Raw genomic sequence first — 22251 nt, forward strand, 5'->3', positions numbered from 1 at the left:
GGAAGGGGTCACATGTCCATTTCTATGGTCTGGGGGCCCACCTGGGAGATTTCATTCATTTGTTAAACTCAACAGATGTTTACTATACAGAACAATCTTTAAGAATGTTAAGACCTTGTCACCCCTTTGCTCAAAACTCTCCCTTATTCTCAACACACACAAACACACACACACACACAATTGTAATTAGAGGTGTCAGATGTGTTAATTAGCTTCCTGTGGTGATCTTTTCACAATATGTACAGAAATCCAAATATCAAGTTGTACACCTTTTGTTTTTTTAAAGATTTTCTTTGAGAAAGAAAGAGAGCACAAGCAGGGGGAGGGCCAGAGGGCGAGGGACAAACAGACCCCGCCCCCCCAAATGAGGAGCCCGAAGAGGGCTAGATCCTAGGACCCTGAAATCATGACCTGAGCCACCCAGGCCCCCCTCAAGTTGTACACCTTAAATATATCCAATCTTTATATGTCTAAGATATCTCAATAAAGCTGTTAAAAAAAAATAGGGGCGCCTGGAAGGCTCAGTCGTTAAGCGTCTGCCTTCCGCTCAGGGCGTGATCCCGGCGTTCCGGGATCCAGCCCCGCATCAGGCTCCTCCGCTGGGAGCCTGCTTCTTCCTCTCCCACTCCCCCTGCTTGTGTTCCCTCTCTCGCTGGCTGTCTCTCTGTCAAATAAATAAAATCTTTAAAAAAAAAAAAAGCTGTTAAAAAAAATAAAGAAAACCTCTCCCATAGTTTCCCATTAGTCTCGGAATAAAATCCAAGTCCTGCTGCAGACTCAGACTTTAGGTGATCTGCACCCGACCCCCCACCGCATCTCACCTCTCACTGTTTTCTCCCTTGCAAGTGCTCCAAACAGCAGGCACTTTGGGACGAACCAGAAAACAAAGCAAAGTCTCTGCTCTTGTGGGGAGGAAAGTACATTCTACTGGAGCAGATAAATAATAAAATAAACACGGTGTCACGTGAAGCTATGCTATCAAGAAAACAAAAGCCTAAAAGGATAAAGGGGTTTCTACATTTGTTGGGGTGCTTTGGGATAAGATGAATTTTGTTTTTGCTCTACTGCTAACCAATCGTGTGTTCTGGGGTGAGATTCTTCACTTTGCCGGGGCCACTCTTTTGTGAAAGGAGTTGAAGATTCAGTAGGGTGATGCAAGTGGCTGGATTAGTAAATCCTACTTCCTTGGGCAAATGTGATTTCTGAGTCCCATGCAGGAAAGGGAGACTCAGCAGGGGAGCCATGGGCTGAGATCCCGATGCAGGCAGGTTGGGTGCGGGGATATATATATATATCAAGAGAGAGAGAGAGGGAGAGAGAGAGAGATGGACTGAGCGTTCCAGAGACTTGGAAAGGTAAAGAGCATGAATCTCGTCTTTTCTTGGGGTCTGGTGCATGTGTCCTCTCAGGCATCCAGGGACCGGTCAGAACAAGGAATAGGGTCCAGGTATCCTTCATAAGTCACTCATTCCCTGAAGCCAGGGGGTCTTGGCCTGGAGGTAACTAGTGCCAGTGGTCTGGAATAGGCACATGATGGTTCTGTCAAGTCATTCCTTAGACATCACCTATTGTGCTGGAAGCCTCCAAAGATATCAGTATCTCTTTGTCCCGTACAAGGAGGACATACGCTTTTTCGCATTAGGAGGCATGTGGGGGGGGGGGGGGGTGCAGGTCCTAGCAAGAACAGAAGCTGGAAAAGAATCAAAGAGAGAAAAAACAGCTTTTGGGTCGCCTGAGTGGCTCAGTCAGTTAAGCGGCCCGCTCTTGATTTTGGCTCAGGTCATGATCTCAGGGTCGTGGAATCGAGCCCCGCTGCACGCGGCAACAGGCTCCCCGCTGAGCGGACAGTCCGCCTCAGGAGTCTCTCTCCCTTTGCCCCTCCTGCTCCTGCTGTCTCTCTTTCTCAAATAAATCTTAAAAACAAACAAACAAAACAAAACAAAAAACCCGGCTTTCTCATGGGGTCCCTGCAGTTTCCCTGCCTGAATCCTAGTCCAACTGGAGGCAACCTCCCAACTAGTACTATGGAAGACGGCTATGATTGCTGCAAAGGCTTCTAGGAGAGCCTGGGACTAAAACAGGGAAAGAGGGCTTCCCTATGGGATGTGAGTCTAGTGATCTGCAGGTCTCAGTGGGGAGGAACAAGGCCCAGCTCCCAGGCTCCGCCGGGCCCCCTGAATTCCTCGGGGCTGAGCTTTCTAGCCATAGTCACCCTTAAAGTTTTACGTCACTGGGATCAAGCCAATCACGTCTTTAAACTCACCAATCGGTACGCTGACGGCGGAAACGACGCTGCCCTAGCCAATGACAGAGGCCGTACGGCGGAAGTGTAGAAATGGTCTCTCGGGAAGATGGCAGCCTCGGTCCAGCCAAAAGTTGATTGGCAGGTGCAGTGATCCGAAGATAAGCCCCGTAGTACGAGCGACCGTTCGGACGCTAAGGCACAAAGGAGCCGCGGGCCGAGCTCAGGGAGGGGTCTGAGGCACAGACAAAGGTCTCTGAAGAGATTGGAGAAAGGGCCGTTCCGGAGGGGGGCGCTGCGGCAGGCAGGGGTCTGGCCGGAGAGCGGGGACGCCCGGAAGGGGCGGGGCGGGGCTCTTGGAGATCGGGAGCCGGGCCTGGAGACAAGGCCCGGGTTGGGAGCAACTAGGGGCAGGGTTTGTGGGGTGGGCGTGACCATGAGGTGGGGCTTGGGGCGGGGCCTAAAGGGACCCGGGGCAGAGCTGGAGAGGGAAGGGTTTGGGGGGCCTGGGCCTGGTCTGCGGGAGCCTCATCTAGCGGGGTTCCGACGCGGCGGCGGCAGCATCAGACCAGGCCCTGCCCCCCGATCTCATTCCGATCCCTTTCTCCCCTCTCGTCCCCCAGCTCTAGACTCCAGGCCCTGTCCCCTGAGCTCTGCCCTCGTATGTCCACCGTCCACAGCCTGCATGCGCCGTGGGGCGCCCAGGACCAGGAGCTGGTGGGCCCGGGGGCTTCTGGGCGGGGTTCCCGGGGCGCCCCTCCTCCCTCCGGACTTGTCCCGGTCCTCGTCTTTCCCCCGGACCTGGTATTCAGGGCGGACCAGCGGAGCGGACCCCGGCAGCTGCTGACCCTCTATAACCCCACGGGAGCTGCGCTTCGCTTCCGAGGTGAAGTGATGGGCGCCTCATGCCAGGGATCTGGGTCTGGTGGCAGGACATTGGGGGGCTGTGTGGGCTGGAGGAGTGGGATGAGTGGGGTCAGATAGCCAATCCGGGCGGACTGGAAGAGTCATGTCCAGCCCCGGGGTAGAAGGGAAGGGGGACTCTAATGTCCCTCCATAGGCAATCTTGTGTCTGAAGCAATAGTCGGTCTCTGTGTGCCTTTACCCCTCAGTCCTGTGCACAGCACCTGCCAAATACACCGTGTTTGACGCAGAAGGCTATGTGAAACCTCAATCCTGCATTGACATGTGAGTGAGGAGGGTGGAGGGGAATCACAGGAGCCAGGGGTCGCTGCCACCTTCGTCTGAATTACCACGCCGGTGTCATACGGCTCAGACCTGGTTCCTGGCAGCCTTTTTCCCCCCTTCTGTCTGCATCCCTAAGGGAAGGGCTCCTGGGAGGTGGGGCCTGGATCCACTTGGATCACTGCCTGTTACTCACTTCCTCTCAATGGGTCTCTCTCCTATTTTGGGACCAGTGTGATTCGCCACGTGGCCCCCATTCCCAGCCACTATGACGTCCAGGACCGCTTCCGCATTGAGCTGTCTGAGGAAGGAACTGAGGGTCGAGTGGTGGGGCGCAAGGACATCACCTCGGTTCTGAGGGCCCCAGCCTACCCCCTTGAGCTTCAGGGACAGCCTGACCCAACACCCCACCCAGGGCCTCCTTCCTGGACAGCACCACCCACGGCCAGACACTTCCCAGAGAGTGAGTTGGGGGATGGGAACTCTTGAGTTCTTGAGCATTCCCCTAGAGCTGCGCTCCGTTGGAGTTGAAGGGGTCTTCTGGTTCGGTCTTTTGCTTTTTGGTAGAAGCATTCCTAGGAGTTCAGATTTTATATTAGGTTAGGCAAAAAGCAGACTTTGTCGTTTCCCTGGTTTCTGGCTTCTACTTAGAGGGAAAAGTCCTTCCTTAGCTCTGACTTCGGTACTTCCTGTCACGTTGCCAGCTCAGCTCGGTTCAGTAAGAAACCCGTACTGAGCAGCTATGCCGTACCAAGTTGCGGGCTACCTATGGGAGATCGGAGTCCCCTGCCTGACGGACATGTGCACAGAAACCAGTAACGAAGGGTGAAGAGAAAAGAGTGCTGAGGGACCAGAGGGGAGAGGGTCTCTCCTGGCTGTGGGGACAGAGGCTCCAGGGAAGAGGGGACACTCGCAGTATGCCCCTGGAGGGCAATAAGAAACAGATACACCTCCCATCTCCTGCTTCCTCCCAGGAGGACCGCTGGGCTGGGCAGGAGGGGGGCTGGAGCTTCTGATGAGCCTTGTTCCCCAGACCGCCACCCACAACTGGCCACCAGCTCCTTCCTCCTCTTCTTGCTGACGGGCATAGTCTCTGTGGCCTTCCTGCTGCTCCCGCTCCAGGACGAGCTCGGCAGCCAGCTGCCCCAAATCCTGCATGTCTCCCTGGGACAGAAGTTGGTGGCAGCCTATGTCTTGGGTGAGCACAGTAGTGGCTAGGGGTGTGGGGGCCTCGGAGGAAGGCTAACAAAGCCCCAGGGCTGCTCACCACCACCTTGCTCTTCCTTGTCCCCTCTCCAGGACTCCTCACCATGGTGTTCCTGCGGACCTGAGCTCCCTGCTCCACCCGCCCTCCTCCGGGGGCAGGGACTTGGACATGCACATGAGACAGCCACTGTGATGTTCATGCCTCGCCTCACTTCTGCTCCCTCTTCTTCCTGCCCATCCTCCCTCCCCCAAGCACCCAAGGATTTGTATTCATTTTCCAAATTGAATAAAATAAATTTTTAAAATTAAACTGAGAAATGGAGGGAGCAGCCCCTTTCTTCCCACGTCTTTCCTCCAGTTCCTCCTCCCGGCCGCAGGGGACCCAGGAAGTGGGGGCAGTGAAGGGGCCCAGGTAGGATATAGACCTGGGTTCTGGTCCTGGTGCCACACTGGGAAAACTGTGTGACCTTGAGCAAGCCATTGAACTTCGCCGAGCTTCTACTTCTACCTCTAAAATGAGGGAATTGGGCAAGCAGATTTTTAAGGCCTCCTTTAGGTCCCCCAAATAGGGTCCTGTCCCTAAGTGGGTGTACTTAAACGACAAAGAAACAAACAAATCCTGCGAGATCCCGCCTGCTGCAGACATCCAGTCTCAGTCTTGAGCCATCAGAGGCTCTTGCCAGGGTTGCCTGGATGCTTCCAATACCCAGAATCCTTTTCTGCTTTTTGACCCTTTATCTGCCTTACTTTTTTTCTCTCCCTTTAAGACTTCAGCTCTGGTAGGTCAGAAACACCAAGGTCCCCGCCAAGATTGGGGGAAATGGCATTGCCTGACATTACCTCAACCAGGCAGGAGAAACTAAGGCACAGGAAAAGAATAGGATCCTTGAAAGGTATGTGTCCAGCCCTCTTTCAGAAGCAGGGCAAGGGAGAAGAAAGGAAGGGGGGCAGCCAGTGACACTGGCAGGTTGTTGACTGGGGACAAAAATCAGCAACATAATGTTGTTCAGACAGAGTCTGTTCTCCGCTTCTGCTGTCACATCTCCCTTATCCACCTCTGTTCCTCTCGCCTCCTTTAAAAGGACCCTAGTGATTACACGCCCCCCCCCCCCCAGTCCAGGATAATCTCCCTGTTCGTTTGCTAGGGCTGCACAGACAGCGGGGGGCTGGAGGGGAGGCTTAAACAGCCAAAATTAATTTTCTCACAGTTCTAAAAGCTAGATGTTCAAGATTAAGGGGTCAACAGTTTCGATTTCCTCTGAAGCCTCTCTTTGGCTCCCAGATTGCCCCCTTCTCACTGTGTCTTTACATGCACATCCCTGCCGTCTCTCTGTGCCCATTTTTTTTTAAAGATTGTATTTATTTACTTGAGAGAGAGAGAGCACAAGCAGGGGGAGCAGCACACAGAGGGAGAGGGAGAAGCAGGTCCCCCGCCAAGCAGGGAGACTGATGTGGGGCTGGAACCCAGGACCCTGGATCATGACCTGAGCCCAAGGCAGACGCTCAACCGACCGAGCCACCCAGGCGCCCCCACTTTTTTTTTTTTTTTAAGTAGGCTCCACACCCAGTTTAGAGCCCAGTGTAGGGCTTGAACTCACGATCCTGAGATCAAGACCTGAACTGAGGTCAAGAGTCTGACATCTAATGGACTGAGCCACCCAGACAGCCCCGTCAAATTTTCTTATAAGGACACTGATCAGATTGGATTAGGCCCACCCTAATGGCCTCATTTGAATTTAAGGCCCTATCTCCAAATACAGACTCTGAGGTACTGAGGGTCGGGCTTCAACATAGGGATGGGGGGGGGGCATTTCAGCCCAAAACACTCCCCATCTCAAGATCCTCAATTTAATCACATCCAAAAAGTCCTTTGTGCTGTGTAAGATAACATTCACTCACAGCTTTCAGGCATTAGGATGTGAACATCTTTTTCCAGACCATTATTCTGTCTGCTACAAGGAGCAAATGGACAAGGTGAAGGGCTAAGAAACCACTTTCGGAAATTTGTTCTGGACAGTATGTCAGACAAGCAAATAGTAATAGTTGAGGAGGTTTCTGACCCTGGCCCAGGCTCCTGAGAACCCAGTCAGGCTCAGGGGGCTCAAGGAGGGGGCAGGGAGAGAGGCAGAGTTTCATCCTGGAACCCAGGGTGGGACCTGTAATACCATACTGGGAGCAAAAGAGGACCAAGGAGCCCAAAGACAAGCCCTAGGATTTATGCAGCTGCCCTGGGAGTGAGAGCCAGGGCTGCGGCGTCCTGAGATGTGGAGAGACAGCATTCCTACCTGTATCTTCTCCTGCCCTTCTGCCCAACCCTTTCCCGTCCCGAGGGAGGGATGACTGGGTGGAGTGAGGGTAAGGAAGAAGCATCAAGGTGTTTATAAACAACAGATGCCACCAGGTGGTTTATTAAGGTCCAAACCCCAGCCCCTCCCGTCACAGACCACCTGCTGGGGGCTCTAGGCCATTCTCCCACCAAGAGGGCTGGCCGGGTCCCAGGGCCTAGGAAAACTTCCAGAAGGGTCTCTAGGTGTGGGGGAACCCTTTCCCGAAGGCGAAGGGGCTGTGTGATGGGAGAGCGGATGCTCTCGGATTAGCTGACAGTACCGCCGGCCCATCGTGGAAGGCAGGGCTCACCCACTCCTACACTGCAGGGCCTGGGTGTGGGTGTCCGCGCTGGCATCCAGGCTGGGCCCCTTGCAGAGACGGGAAGGGCTAAGAGAAATTGGTCAGCAACGACAGAAATCACTCTAACGGGAGATCAGGAGCTCCGGGCAGGGGCAGGGGTCAGGGGCATATGCCCCCCACCCCCATCCCGCGGACCTCAGAAGTTGTTATCGATGTTCCAGACGTCCCCGCTAAGTGCGTTGGCGGCCCCCTGCAGCGTCCAGGTGAGAAGGGCCAGCTGGCGTCGGAAGCGGCTCTCCTGGAAGCCCAGGCCGGGAGGCACCCGGGAGGAGGCGGCCCCTGGGTCTCCGGAGCCGCCCGAGCGCAGCAGCCGTACATGGTCGAGCAGCGCGCCCAGCGTGTGGTCTCCGCGGCCCAGGAAAATGTGGCGGAACGGGGAGTCGGCCGGCGACACGTACTGGGACAGGAAGTAGAACTCCACCTGCGCCAAGAAGGGGATCAGGTCGGGGTGGGGGCTCCGCCGGGAGCGCGGGCCCGAACAGCAATTCTTTAGCCAGCTTGGGACCTAGTACGCGCCCAGAGACCATTGCTCAGCCCCTTCTGTAAAGTCCCACCTCCCTTCGGCTACCCAATCGGGAGCGGCCTTTCTTTGACGTCACCAGCAGCCGGGTAGGATGCGTCCTCCGGCTGTGTTTCGGGTTCTCTTCCATTCTTGCTAAGCCTTGACCCACCAAACCTGCGTCCACGTCTCCCCAGTCTTCCCTCTTCACCCATTCACTTACCCGGCTGAAGCCTCAAAGAACAGTCTATAGTCCTGCTGTTCCTCACTTTCCTACACCCCACGCATTCCCCCTCACCACCACCAATGTCCACAGCCAGAGTCAAAGGTCAAGGGGACAGGCCAGTCCTAACGAAGTGCCTGACTTCCTGACCTCCCCGCATGTCTCAGATGCTGTTCATCTTTCCTGAGATGGCGTCTCTCCTAGCCCAGTGCTCCTACCTTTCTTCCCCCTCTCTGGTTCCTTCTGCTCCCACCAAGGGGCAGGCCCAGGACTCCGCCCCCACCCCCTATTCTCCTTACCTACGCTCCAGTTGTCTTCAAGCCTGCTGCCTATTAGAATCACTTGGGGGAACTTTTTAATGACCATTGCGTGGGTGCCTCCCCAGCAAAATCAGAATCTCTAGGCTCATAGGCTCCTATCTTTTTTCAAGTCCTCCACCTTTCACCCCAAGGGCTCATCCATGCCCCCGCCTCAGTCAGGACCTCATGGAGATAACTGCCAAGCCCACCTGACAGACCATCCACTGGAATCCTGCCCTCCACCGTTCTGGGCCTCCCCACTGGGTCAGGGGGCCCCTTCACAGCCTCACACACAGCCCTCGGTAAATGGCAGCTGCTATGGTTTTCCTCTTCCTCTTCCCTCAACACCCTGTCTGTCCACCTTCCTTCCAAACATCTCACTTCATTCCAGGCCCCTCACCCACAGGTGGATCTGCCACCAGCCACTCTCATCCAGAGCTCGGCCGTTACGAACTTCATTCCCTCTTCACCACTTACACTCTGGCCAAATCCTTCCTAAAACTCCACTTCGCCCACATCACCTCCCTGCTCCAACACCTTCCTAATGTCCTTGATGCCCGGACCCTAAAAATCCAAACTTCTCATCCTGGCCTTCAGGGCTGCCCATAGGTGATCTCTAGCCCACTGATGGGTGCACCGCTCCCCTCTGCTTCTCTACAAGCTTCCGTTCTGGCTCTGCTGGTCCACACCCTGCTCCCAAGGACAGCCAGGCCTACTTCCCTGCCACACTCTTACTCTAGGCCTCTCCAACTCTGAAACGTCTTTTCTTTGCACCAACCCAAGTTCTGTCCGTTCTTCAAGACCAACATCATAGTCTAAAGCAGGGGTTAGCAAACATTTTCCTGCAAAAAGCCAGGTAGTAAATATCTTTGTCTTTGCAGGCCATATTGCTTCTGTTGCAAACACCCAACTTGGCCACCATAGCAGCACGAAAGCAGCCATATGAAAATCAATGAGCATGTCTGTGTTTCCATAAAGGTTTATTTGCAGAAACAGGCGGCAGACCAAATTGGGCCCACTGGCTATAGTTTACCAACCCCTGATCTAGAGCCGCAAAGTTCCCTGGGTCTGGCCCAGCTCTGTGCTGTTGGTTCTGAAGTCCTGAATCTTTCACTCTCCAGCCCTGAGTCTGAATCATGCCCCTCACACACAGACACCCTTTATTCCCCTGGGAGCATGTGGCAACTTTGGGGGTTGGGTGAGGGGAGTATCTCTGTGTTCCTGGAGTCTGGCACAGCAGGGGTTAAAGCAAGATCAGTGAATGAGAATGAACCAGGCCCAACCTCTTGTCTCACCCTAGGGTCACCAGTGTCTCAGGGGAGAGGACAAAGGGAGGGAGAGATGGAGAGGTCAGGAAGTGGGGGAGGAAGAGGAAACTGCAGAGAGAGGAGGACGAGGGGGATCAGGAGAAAGGAGCAAGGATGAAAGAGCAAGAGGGGTGGGTTTGGGAACAGAAAGAAGGAATGAGCGATGCCAAGGGACTCGGGAGGAAAACAAAAGGGGCAGGTATGTTCTAAAACCATGGTCGTGCATACACTATGGGTTCCCCGTCCACCCTACACTTAGAGGATGGTCCGGTTTCTCATTTCGCCCTGTAGACTTTTCCCCATGCCCACAGTCCCTACTTATCCCGTTTCCCAAAATCAGTGGGTGACCGGGTTGAGTTCTTGGGGTAAAGAAATGGAAGGAAGTGGAGGGGTTGGAACAGGAGATGGAGTGTGGGTTGCAAAGTATCCAAAACTAAGCAGGAGGGATGGGCCAAGGACGAAGGACTAAGGTCTTGTATAACTTTACGTGACACCTCCCCCAGGCAGCTTCTCTGGGCTTCACCCATCTTGTTACCAGAAGGAAGAGAGCTCTCCTTACTCTGAATTTCTTCAGCCTTTGCCCCTCCTGGGCCACAAGCTTGTGCCTCTTGTACTGTGGACAATCGTGTACATGCTTTTTCCCGCCAGAGGGGCGAGGAGGCGGTGGAGGGCTCTGTGTGTGCGGGGGGGGGGGGGGGGGGTGTCCCAGTTCTGCCACTGCGTCTGCCAAGCAGCCGGCCCTCCCTGCCAGTCTCATCACTTTGCGGGGCCTGCCTCAGGGGTCGCTCCAGCCTGGCCGGAGTAAAAGCGGAGACAAGGGACAGGAGCCTCACCCGCATGATGCGCACGTTGTACATGCGCGTCAGCCGCTCGTCGCTCTCCTCGGAGCTGTAGATCTCCTTCCGCAGCTTCTCCGCCGCCCGGATGTAGTCCCCCCGCGCCGAGTACACCCACTGGAGGGTCAGCCCGCGGGCCTGAGGGTGGAGATGCAGGCTGGGCCCGGACACGGGGGCCAGGACCCCGGCCTAGGCTGGGGATCCAGATGCTGGGGGACTAGGGGACGGGGCGGGACCCCAGGGCCGGCAGGAGGAGGGCGTGTGGGGGATGGGATGCTGGGAGAGGGAAGACGACCTGGGCGGTTGGGAGGGGACCAGCTGGGTCCTAGGGCAGGAGTCAAGGGGCCAGGTTACCAGAGGGGACTAGACCCTAGGGACTGTGGGACGGAGGGGCCGGACCTCTGGATTGGGCCACACTTTGAGGGGATATAGCGCCCCCCACCCCCAGAAGCAGCGTTGGTATCTTGGACCTTCAGGTCCCCAGAGAACTCGTTGAGGCTGCCGATGTGCCTGAGAACCACGTCCCCGTAGCGGCCGAAGTCCAGGGGCAGCAGGTGATCGTGGCTGAGCCGGATCAGCAGCTGCCCGGCGAGCTGGGCCACAGCCTGGGCCACCGCGGGCAGGCGGCCGCGCAGCGCCCTGTGTAGGTTCTCGTATGTGTCGTCCTTCGTGTGCAGGAACGGGTACGCCTGGCCGTCCTGCCGGGACAGGGCGCGGGCTGCTGCAGGGGCTTGGTGCAGACAGGCGGAGGGGCTGCGGCTCTGGGGCAGGGCCGGGAAGTCTCACCTCCATGAAGGAGAACTCGACGGCAGGGACCCCCGCAAAGGCGGTGAAGGAATAGGCACTGCTGTCCATGGGCAGCGGCCGGATCCTGGGAGTGGGCAGGTGGGAGGGCTCTGTGGGATGGGCTCCCCCCACAGCTGTCCTCCCTCCCTCCCTCCCTCCCGGCCCCAACTTACACTTCGGCATCCCAGCTGTGATTGTTGAACACCACCTGCTCATAGAGGGTCTGCCCACTGCGGTTAGGAGAGTCCACCTGGGGGGCAGGAGAGGGGGCAGGGTCAGGCTCTGGCCGCCACCAGCTTCCCTTCATCCCCTGCTCCTGGCCAGGCTCTTGCCTGCTTCAGGATGTTCTCTATGAGGCTGATCAGAAGAGGGCTGGTCTTGGCATGGAACTTGTCGTCTCCTGCAGAGAGGGAGGAGAAGGGATGCCAGGCTCAAGGCTGGGGCCCCGCGGCCAGGGTGCACCAGGGGGCGCCCAGCGGGGGCCCCGCCCCCACTTACCCAGCACTGCGTTGTCCAGGCTCACGTAGACCACGGCTTTGAGGTGCAGCACGCTGAGGTAGCCCTGTGCGTGAGGGACGTGGGGTGTCAAAGCCCCCACCTCTTCCCACTGCCTGACTCCCGGCCCTGGACCCCACATTACCTCCAGCCACTCCGTGGAGCCCACACTCCCAAAGTCACCTCCGTCCCAGCTGATGAAGAGAAGACTCCTGCGGGGCTGGAAGCCTGGAAGCAGAGTGGGTCAGGAGGATGGGCTCCGCTGGACGCCGAGCAAAGACCCATCTTTGTCTTCTTCTGTCCTGCGGCCCTGACTCCACCATCACAGTGAGGGAGCTTGCTTTCATACGGAGTCTCCTGCTTAATGCTTCCCTCGGACCGAGGACTACAGTTATAGCTGACCCTTGAACATGGGTTTGAACTGCGTGGGTCCACTTACATGCAGATTTTCAACTGAGCAGAGGAGTCAGCGCCCCTAACCCTGGCGCTGCTCCAGGGCCAGCTCTACTCTCATGTTTGGATGAGGAAACGGAGGTAAAGTGACTTGCCCAGGGCCATGTAGCTGGGACGTGAGGAAGCCAGGTTTGGAGCCCAGGCCTGCGTGTCCCCCTCTAGCCTGTGCACCTGACCGCCTCTCTGCCCTGTGCTGGCTCAGGCCACAGCCCCAGCTGCCCGGCCCAGGCCCTGACCTTACCATTGCTCACCATGGAGGAAAAGGTCCGCACCAGCTCCAGCAGTATGGCTGTCCCCACAGCGGACTTGGCCGCCCCTGGGCCCCACGCATCCCTCTGGGCCCCGATGACAACGTAATGATCTGCGGGAGGGGAGGCTCTTGACGTCCTTACATTGGCAGCACCCAGAGAGTACCTGGGAGGGCAGTGCTCGCGGGGCAGTCGGCCATGTCCCGCATAAGTCCTAACAGGTTTTCCTCCCTAACGCTTCTCTCTAATCCACCCGCACCCCTGCTCCAGCATTCTCCTCTGAGCCACATCACGGGCCCCCCCTGTGTCTCTCCCTCAGTGCTTGTAGGTACCATACTCTTCGGCTCAAGAACCCACTCTGATTGCCCACCGCTATCTGCGTCTAGTTAGGCTTGAAAGGTTCATCTATCTCATTGGAACTCCCGTTCATGCTATAATATCACCCAACACATGCTTGCTCACCTCCAGTGCTAGGGAACTCACGCCTGTGCTGAATGCCTACCCTTTCTCTGGACAGATTTGACCATGGGATCTACCCACTGCTACCCCCCTCAGTCCCAGATCAGCCTCAACTTGCCAGCCTCCCTCCCTGCTCAGCCCACCACACCCTCCACTGGGCACCACTCTCCCCCACTCCCCTGGGGCCTCCTGCTTCAGCCCCATCTCTAGGCAGGGTTCATGAGTGGCGGCTCCCCTCCTGCTGGCTGTGGGTGATGCTGGGCAAGCGAGCACACCTGGCTCTGAGCGGCCCTCGATGCAGCCAAAGATGTTGCTGATGGGGGTGGAGACCCTGTGGTTGTTGACCCCGAGGTGCAAGCCTGGCCCAGGGCCCAGGCGGTAAGGGGAGCCTGGGAGGCGCCCCTGCCATTCCTGGGGGGCCACAGGGCCTTGGAGCTTCCTGGAGAGAGGCAGGGCAGAAAGTATTGGAAGTGGCAGAGAGGCCCAGGCTATAGAAGAGCCCAGAGCTCCCTCTTTGCTCTTTCCCTCCCACCTTCTGGCTCCAGCTCTACTTCTGCACTCTGCCTGCTGCCTTGGACAGTTGCGCAGGTTATGTCCTGCTCAAAGTGAGCCCGTGCCCAGCCAGAAGATCCATCTTTTTCTAGTTCAGCCAAAAGCACTTTACAGGTTAGCTACGCCTCCTTTCCTCCTCCCCTCCCCGCCCCCACAGGCCCCTCACCTCAGCAGGAGGGAGGCGATGTCCGCACTGATGGGCTGAGCGGGGATATTAGGGAGGCCGGAGGACTGGACTGGCGGGAACTGGGTTTGGTTAAAGGAAGGGAAGCCAGGCGTGTACGGGTCCCCAGTTCCCAGGTGCACCTGTGAGGAAAGGGGTGTCCACGCCAAAGCTGTGAGCTGGGCTCCAAGGAGTAGCCTACCAGCCCCATCCCAGACAAGGAGGTCCAGGTCTGGGGACCCCAAGAATCCACTGCTGGCTGCCCCCAGACTCACATGTCCATACACAGCCCTGTGGCTGGACAGGCTGAGCTTGTGTGGGTCCTGGGAGAAGTCTGCTGGATCGGGGTATATGAGCACTCCTCGGGCCCCAAAGTCCTGGGCACTGGCCACCTGGAGAAGGAAAGTGTCTAACAGACTCCTTCTCCCGGAGAAAACCGATTTGTAAGGGCGGGGGAAGTAAGGAAAAGTGACTGCCTCTGCTCCTATTTCATGGAACCACAGAGAAGCTGTGAACACCGCCTGACCGTCATCATCGTCCCGCCTTCCCCCGTGCCTTGGCATCCCTCAAACCCCACTGTCCTTTGCATTCCTCCGTGTTTGTTCCCCATCCCAACCTCCCGATTTTGTTTCCCGCCAACATTTTCTAACAACCCACTTGGTTCTTTCTTTTCTTTCTCTGACAGCCTCCTAGACGCTTCCCATCTGCCGCTATCCTATCTTGGCGTTCCCCAGCCCTGCACCCTCCCGCTCCACGCTACCCCCTCCCCACCAGGGATCCTCACCTTCTGGGCAAAGCTGATCTCCCCCAAGCGCACCAGCAGGAGGCGCCCCGCCGGCTCCACGCCCTGGGCCCGCAGGTCCTGCAGGTCCTCCGGCCGCCCGTAGTGGGCGTACACCAGCTCTCCCTGGGGATGGGGAGGGCGGTGAGGCGTGCGCTCCGGGTCCCTCCTCTGCCACCCGGGAAAGGGCGCGCGCTGCCCGGGTCCTGGGGACGGGACGGGGGGCGCTCACCGTGGCGTTGCCCGTGGCGCTGTAGGGACAGTAGACGTCGTGGTCCTCCAGCTGCAGGGGCTCCCCGAGTTTCCCAGCCTCACCGACCCAGTGCAGGGTATTGGGATGAGCCCTGAAGAGGAGAGGTGGTGAGCGTCCCCGCGCGCCCCCCCGCGCGCCCCCCCGCGCGCCCCCCGCGCGCCCCCCGCGCGCCCCCCGCGCGCCCCCCGCGCGCCCCCCGCGCACTCACGGGTCCGGAAACTGCAGCCCCACGTAGTGCGTGTCCATCCACACGTGGTCCAGCTTTTGGCTCGAGAGCGCCTCCCGGATGTCCTGAGCCAGAGAGGCCATCCCGGCCGAGCCAGCCATCCTTTTCCGAAGGCTGGTTTGCCTGAGCGGGAAGAGGTGGGATTGGGGCTCGGAAGGGGAGAGGGACTTCTGGGCGCCTGGAGGAGAGGGAGGGAGGAGGGAATGATGCCAGAGACGTGGGGTGACCCTGGGCGGTGAGGAGCTCCTAAGTCTCTCCCTGACCCCTGCCACCACCATCCATCCGGTCACCACTGGGCTGTCTCTAAGGCTGCCTCCTTCTGCTTAAAGCCCTAGCTTCGGATAGGGTGGTATCCTGCCCACCATCCCTTAGGTTTTTCGTGGTCCAGGCCAAACTCACCGATCTATCTCCAGCCCCCCCCCCCACGCACACACATACACATACACACATATGCACACTGGCCGTGCTCCGCCCCACGCGTGAAAACGCTTTTCTTTCAAAGGACTAAGTGGGCAGAGGCGGCCCTCCATCTACCCCGTCCTCCAGCTGGGTCTCATGGAGACATCTTACACTGTGATTACTGGGATGATAGCGGGGTCCCTTGTCTTGGACACTTCACCCTGTCTTCTTCCATAGTCACCACCTAACTGAGCCTCTTGTCCCCTGAGCAACCCCCTGTTCTTCCATCTCCCCTTCCATGCCCCCACATGGCCTCCCTGCCAAAGGGCCTCACCTTTGCCGTCTCCACGGCAGACTCCTCCCTCCCCGGCGTTCTCATTGAATACCCCTCCACCTTTGGCCTGGGCAGAAACCCAAGCTGTCCCTTGAGAGGCCAGGTCTCCTATGGGGCTCTTGAGCTCAGGAGAGAACTCAGGGTATCATACCACCCGGGCTTGGAGCGGAGGCAGGTTCCTGGCTCCACTGTTGGAAGTCCTGCCCATTTCTCCTCCGGTTAACCTCTCTCCTTTTGAAGCCTGTGCCATCCAGCTCTCCCCTCCTCTGCCCTTCTTCCAGCCAATCGGTCACTTGTCCACTTTCATCAAGGGCTTTGGCATCTGGCTTGGCATTTTCCTCTCCACACCACGGTCCACTCACGTTGTGTCACCGCTTCAAAATCCACATGCAGGGTGCGCCCTGGTCTCAGCCTCCTCCCCTCAGCTCTCAAGAGGACCCCTGCACCCCAGGACTCCGTGATCGCCGTGGCTTTCTCAGTACCATTCCTGCTGCCCCCTCCCGTCCCGATCGAGGAGCTCAAGCATTTGTTTGAAACTACCTCTGTCAGGGCTCCTGGGTGGCTCAGTCAGTTAAGCGTCTGCTCAGGTCATGATCCTGGGGTCCTGGGATCAAGCCCCTCATTGGGCTCCCTGCTCAGCAGGGAGTCTACTTTTCCCTCTCCCTCTGCCCATGTCCCCGCTCATGCTCTCCTTCTCTCTCTCAAATAAATAAATAAAATCTTAAGAGAAAAAAAAAAAAGAAAAGAGGGGCGCCTGAGTGGCACAGCGGTTAAGCGTCTGCCTTCGGCTCAGGGCGTGATCCCGGCGTTACGGGATCGAGCCCCACATCAGGCTCCTCTGCTATGAGCCTGCTTCTTCCTCTCCCACTCCCCTGCTTGTGTTCCCTCTCTCGCTGGCTGTCTCTATCTCTGTCGAATAAATAAATAAAATCTTAAAAAAAAAAAAAGAAAAGAAGAAAAGAAACTGCATCTGTCAGTGTGTTCGTAAAATGGGTGCTGCGCCCTGTGGGTTCCTGTGCCTAACAATAAACGTGACGTCCACACTGCAATACAGACAGGCCTTGCAAACAGTGTTAGGTTAAAAAAAAAAAAAGTGTATCAAAATTAAAAACACACTGGAGATAGCTATATCTGAGTAGTACGTCTTGGAGTGATTTTTTTCTAACTTTCCTCTTTATATTTTTGCATATGGCTTAACTTTTAAAATAATGAACATAGAGGATTTTATACAAACATTAATGTTTTGAAAAACCCACAGATGCACATAAAACATTACATACATGGCAAAGCCACTTGGGAATTTAAAGGCTCACATCAGGGGCGCCTGGGTAGCGCAGTCATTAAAGCGTCTGCCTTCGGCTCAGGGCGTGATCCTGGCGTACCGGGATCGAGTCCCACATCAGGCTCCTCTGCTAGGAGCCTGCTTCTTCCTCTCCCACTCCCCCTGCTGTGTTCCCTCTCTCACTGGCTGTCTCTCTGTCACATAAATAAATAAAATCTTTAAAAAAAATAAATAAATAAAATAAAGGCTCACATCAAACACACCAGATGAGGTGCTTCTGGGGGAGGGGATGGGAAAGAGCCGTCAGCGTTAGGGACGGAAATTAAATAAAAAAGCCCTTCCCTGGGGCGCCTGGCTGGCTCAGTCGATGGGTGCTCATGCGATTCCTGATCTCAGGGTTGTAAGTTCGAGCCCCATGTTGGGTGTAAAGATTACTTAAAAATAAAATCTTTAAAAAACAAAACCAAACCCAAAAAAGCCCTTCACTGAGACACTGAACTAGCACCTCAGGAGTATCATAGACTCTGTTCTTTGTACTGACCTTAAAAACAAAACAAAACAAAAAGCCCTCCCCTACATCTGGTCATGATATGCTATTGTTTTAAAGTCTTCATTTCTCTCTTTCCTCTTAGGAGAAAATCCAAAGCAGTTTGTGTAGCCATTAGGGCCTTTTAAGGCCTAAGCCACACCCACCTTGACACGGCAGCTCCCCAAGGCCAGAGGTCAAAATCCAAGCTCCATGATGTGTCATTCAAGACTTTTCTGGGGGCGCCTGGGTGGCACAGCGGTTAAGCGTCTGCCTTCGGCTCAGGGCGTGATCCTGGCGTTATGGGATCGAGCCCCGCATCAGGCTCCTCTGCTATGAGCCTGCTTCTTCCTTTCCCACTCCCCCTGCTTGTGTTCCCTCTCTCGCTGGCTGTCTCTATCCTGTCAAATAAATAAATAAAATCTTAAAAAAAAAAAAAAAGACTTTTCTGGGTCTGTCCCACCGCCTGTCTGGATACTGCACCCCTCTGCTCTCATTCAGACAACCACATGGACCTTCCTTCACGTCTTCCAATAAGCCACAATCTCCCACCCCAGACCCTTTGCACCTGCTGTTCTCCGACCTGAAATGCTTTGCCACCTTCTCTTTGCCTGGTGAAGGACTCACACCTCAGGCTTCAACTCATCACTTCCTCAAGGAAGCCTTCCCTGGCCCCCAATTTAAGTCAGGTCCCCCTGGTTATAGTCATTCCCCACATCTTTTATTTTTCCTTCAAAACAGTGATCCTAGTGATAAATATATGCCATGAACGTGATTATCAGTTCAGTATTGATTTCCCCCCATAGACTGCAAGCTCCATAAGAACAAGGCCCAGACTTTTGTTCTCTGCTCTATTGTCCCCACCTACTTAGCCGAGCACCTGCCACATAGTAGGTGCTCGAAGATATGTGGTGGATAAATGAATGAATGACCTCATCAGTGTCCCTGCGTCCAGCTGCTCACTTCCCTCGCCACGCCCACATGGGTCTTGTCATTACCCAGAATTCCATTTCTGGAATCTTTATCCACTGGGGATTTACTGAGCACCAACTTAATGCCAGGCACTCTGCTAGGTGCTGGACACATCCAGATAAATAGGACACGGCTGATCAGATAAATCTCAAAAGTTCCAACACGCCGCTCTCTGACTAGAGTTGTCCGGGTTCCAGCTTGCTTCTTGACTCCTCTCTACACCTGCCCCTCAACCATACTGAGTGCTCCCGACTGTCCCATTCCTTCCTTCTCCGTCCACCCTGGGGGCGTGCATCACTTCACTGCTTGCTCCCCTCACCATCACCCTCTTGCCTCCCTGCCCTCTGATGGCGTCCCCAGTGCCACACCTCACCGTGGGCCCTGAGAAACCACCCGCCTGCTCAGCCTGTACCCAGACGACCCAGCGTTGCTCAAGAAAATAAGAGACCCTGCATGTTGTTGACCCCACAGACGTAAGGCCTGTGAGCAAGGTGGATCCAGCAGTGTGTCCAAAGAGTAATAACACGCCTCGATCAAGTTTCGCATCGACCACATGAAGACAAGAAAACCGATCAATACCAATTACTACAGAAAATGTAAACTAAAGACATACAGACCTAAATTAAAGCAGAAAAATCAGGTGACCATTTCAGTACATTCTGGCAAAATATTTGAAAAAAAAAAATCCAAACCTGTCTCTCCTTTCCTGATCATGAAGAAGAAGGAGGAGGAGAAGAAGAAGGAGGAGGAGAAGGGGGAGGGGGAGGAGGAGGAGGAGGTGGAGGGAGGAGGAAGAGGAAGGGGCAGAGGAGGAAGGGGAAGGGGAGGAGGAGGAGGAAGAAGAAGGAGAAGGAGAAAGCTAGAAGTAGAAGGAAACTTCCTTGATTCATTTTTAAAAAACTATCCAGAGTCTACAGGAAAGTTCACACTCAATAACAAAGTTGTATAAAGACATTCCTACAAAAGTCAGGAGATAGGCCTACCTCCCGTCATCATTACCTAAAGTCACATCCTCTCTAATGCAATAAGCAATGAAAAAGACACAAAGGGTATAAACACTGAGAAAGAAGTTATGTATCTCTCAGCCAGCGTCTATAGCTTATATGACTTTCTACTTGGAAAACCCAGAAGAATCCACTGAAATGCCATTCCTGACCCAAGAGGGGCCTCTGGTGGCCCAACCTCTTCTCTGGACCTACCTGGGCAGATCCTTCCCGATGGGGAAGTGACCTCAGCAGAACAAGAGAAACCCCCGACCTGCTTGTGCTTTGCTCTGGGCCTGCAAGGTCTGTGTCTGGCTGGCATCTCTCATAATGCAGATAGAGGGGGATGGTCTGCTCTCATGAATGCATTTGCTTGCTCGTTTTTTTTTTTTCTGATTCCTTAAAGTGTCCCTTCTCAGACCCCCCCGCCCCCAGAGCTCCCTGCAGCCACGGGTCAAAATCCAAGCTCCGCGATGTGGCATTCAGGACTTTTATGGATCCGTCCCACCTCCTCTCTGGATACTGGACCCCTCTGCTCTCACTCAGCTCCCGCATCTCCCAAGTGTGCCCTGTTCAGACCCCGAGCCCTCTGCTCTCTTATCTCTGGAACACTCTCCCTCTCCTGTGCTCCAAATGCCTGACATCCTTCCCAGGACCATGGAACAGGGAGGCCAGGGAGGCGAGTGGAAGGACTCAGAAGGGACCCCACATCAGGGTCCTGGGAGGAGAGGAAAGGAGGCTGAGTCTAAGTGAGTGAGTGAGGGTTTTCAAGGCCTGGGAAGGGGGCAGGCTGACCCTTACCTGATGGTGTCCTCCAGGCGCCCCTCCCCCAGGTGCCGCAGGAACATGGCCTGGAGGTCGCTCCAGTACAGTGTGCCCTGGTGGGAGTCTGGGCCCGGCTCATAGTTTATGTCCTCGCTGACCACCAACACGTCATCCCCACATGCCTGGCAGGACCCTCGGAAGGACACATAGCCCAGAAGGAAAGCTGAGGGATGGCAAGATGAAGATTCTCCTTGTGCCCCACTCTGGATGCCATAAATCCCTCCAACCCGGGCCCTTTACTGGTCGTGGGGCGGGGGGAAGACTCTCACCCCCAGTGAAGATCAGCAGGGCTGTCAGGACCACGTAGGGGGCAGTCCTTCGTCCTGGTGCTGCCCAGAGTCCGAGGTTTGGCCTCCCTGCTCGAGAGCCCAGGTCAGGGCCCCTCAGCTCCATGGGGCAGAAGTGGGCTGCTGGCTCAGCCCCCTCCTCCCCGTCTTCCTCTTCCTCCTCCAGGCGCCACTGCTGGGTGCCCTCCACACGCTTGTAGATGGTCTGAGAGGGTCGTGGGGACAACCTTTGCTGAGGGGGAGGGGGGCACGGCGGCCATGAGACTGGGGAAAGAGGTGTGGGGGATGGGGCAGGATCTGGCCATAAGAGCCAGTGACTCTGGAGTGCCCAAGGAGCACAAGGCAGGGGAAAGCGTCCTGAGAGGCAAGCTGGAGGGGAGAGATGGAGGTGGGAAGGGGAGGGGGCGGCCTTGGGGTATGGGAGGGGGCCGAGGGACCTGGAGAGAAGGCCAAAAGTGTCCCCCAACCCCGCTTGGTCTTACCGTTCTCTGAAGTAGACCCCAAAGTCGCTCCATGCTCACGCCCCCTCCTGAGCCCTGCAGGCTGTTCCCCCCACAGTGATAAACCGTTTGTGGGAGCCCCAAGAGGGCCCCTTATCAGCCCTGGCAGGCAGCCTGAGCCCAAGCGGTTCTTCTCCCCCAGAAAGGGTGGGGGCACAGTCCTGGCCTCAGTCCAGCCTTCCAGATATGAACCCCCAGCCCAGGCTAGAGGACGAGGGGCTGTGCCCTACCCTGCCAATCCCTCCACAGTCCCACTCCTGCCCCCTCCCTGCAAAACAATCAATTTTTTGACCTTGGGGCAGACTTTGGCCTCCTAGTTCCCGTCAGGGGTGGGGGAGGGGGGCTGATAGTTGGGGAGGGCAAAAAGATAAGGATACCCTCTCCTGCTTCCACCTCTCCCAGTGTCCTTGGGGACCCCTTCCTAAGCTCCCCACCATGAAAACCTCCCTTCCCCTCAAATCATCTGGCTTTCAGGCCCACCTGTGAGTGCCCAGCCAGGCCTTGTAAACATTAGTTCCCTGACACATTAGTTCCCTGTTCTGACACCTGCCCCCAAGCGATCCTAAACTTAAGTTGCGACAGTGGGGTGACCTGGGGGTTGGTCTGGCCCTGTAGATACCTGTCTCATTGGAATCAGGCTGAAAAGTGGGTCTCAGGCTCCTATTAACTTCTGGGGGAGGGAGGGGCATGGGTGGGAGCATATGGTCAAGCAGGACCAGTGAGTGCTCCATATTGGGGTTCTCCCGGAGCCGTGGGTCAAGGCCCACCAGGCACTGGTGGCAAGAGTCCTGGTCAAGACCTGGGCAGAGTTGGATGACCTTTAACAATCCATGGTCTTCTCTGGGCACCTGAGTCTCTTTGGTGACGGGAGGACTTGATTTCTACCTCTTTTGGGTCTGGGCACCCCAGGAACACATCACAGACACAAACTGCTAAGTTTTACCCAGAATTTCTCGCAGGGGTGCAGGTCCCCAAGCCCTACCGAGGACCCCCAGACAAGTAGCTCTGGAATAGAAGGGCTCAGGGGCCCGTGTCGAGGTCTCCCTTGGGAAACCTCAGCGCCTACCCAAATTGGGAGAGAAACTCAGAGCTGCTGGGGCGCACCAGTGCCCCAGTCCCCGCCCCATTCTGGCCCCCGCCAAGAGCCGGGAGAAGGAAGACGCAGCACAGCCGGGCTCACCTGAGCGCAGGTCCGCGGAGACTTAGGCACCACCTCCCACCTGAGGCCCGAGGCCCCTCCCA

The 22251-nt window shown here is 56.2% G+C and overlaps 2 protein-coding genes across 4 annotated transcripts; one reads left to right on the forward strand and one right to left on the reverse strand.

Annotated features, from left to right (window-relative positions):
• Positions 1-2686: 2686 nt before the first annotated feature.
• MOSPD3 (motile sperm domain containing 3) lies at positions 2687-4951 on the forward strand. Its single transcript, XM_045773883.2, is given in 6 exon segments — positions 2687-2940; positions 2943-3128; positions 3355-3430; positions 3661-3890; positions 4461-4625; positions 4727-4951. Coding segments are annotated over 6 exon segments (702 nt in total). The 5' UTR covers positions 2687-2927; the 3' UTR covers positions 4759-4951.
• Positions 4952-7008: 2057 nt separating this feature from the next.
• Positions 7009-22222, reverse strand: TFR2 (transferrin receptor 2). 3 transcript variants are annotated; one of them, XM_045773874.2, is made up of 19 exons: positions 22190-22222; positions 20992-21052; positions 20492-20741; positions 20199-20385; positions 14884-15024; positions 14655-14766; positions 14426-14548; positions 13917-14033; positions 13645-13784; positions 13202-13365; positions 12461-12580; positions 11912-11994; positions 11770-11833; positions 11604-11671; positions 11445-11521; positions 11272-11356; positions 10956-11183; positions 10483-10623; positions 7009-7742 (listed from the first exon to the last, which is right to left on the reverse strand). In XM_045773874.2, exons 2-19 carry the CDS (start codon positions 21022-21024, stop codon positions 7458-7460), a joined length of 2418 nt encoding a protein of 805 aa, XP_045629830.2. In that variant the 5' UTR covers positions 21025-21052; positions 22190-22222; the 3' UTR covers positions 7009-7457. The 3 variants fall into 3 exon arrangements, with proteins under 3 accessions (XP_045629830.2, XP_045629831.2, XP_087723928.1); XM_045773875.2 differs by having other exon boundaries at positions 20492-20714; positions 22190-22206; XM_087867802.1 differs by lacking the exons at positions 7009-7742; positions 22190-22222 and adding an exon at positions 7749-10262 and having other exon boundaries at positions 20992-21277.
• Positions 22223-22251: the final 29 nt, after the last annotated feature.

Source organism: Ursus americanus, chromosome 2 (assembly GCF_024610735.1).
Source record: "Ursus americanus isolate L20-20 chromosome 2, mUrsAme1.1.p, whole genome shotgun sequence".
NCBI lineage: Eukaryota > Metazoa > Chordata > Mammalia > Carnivora > Ursidae > Ursus > Ursus americanus.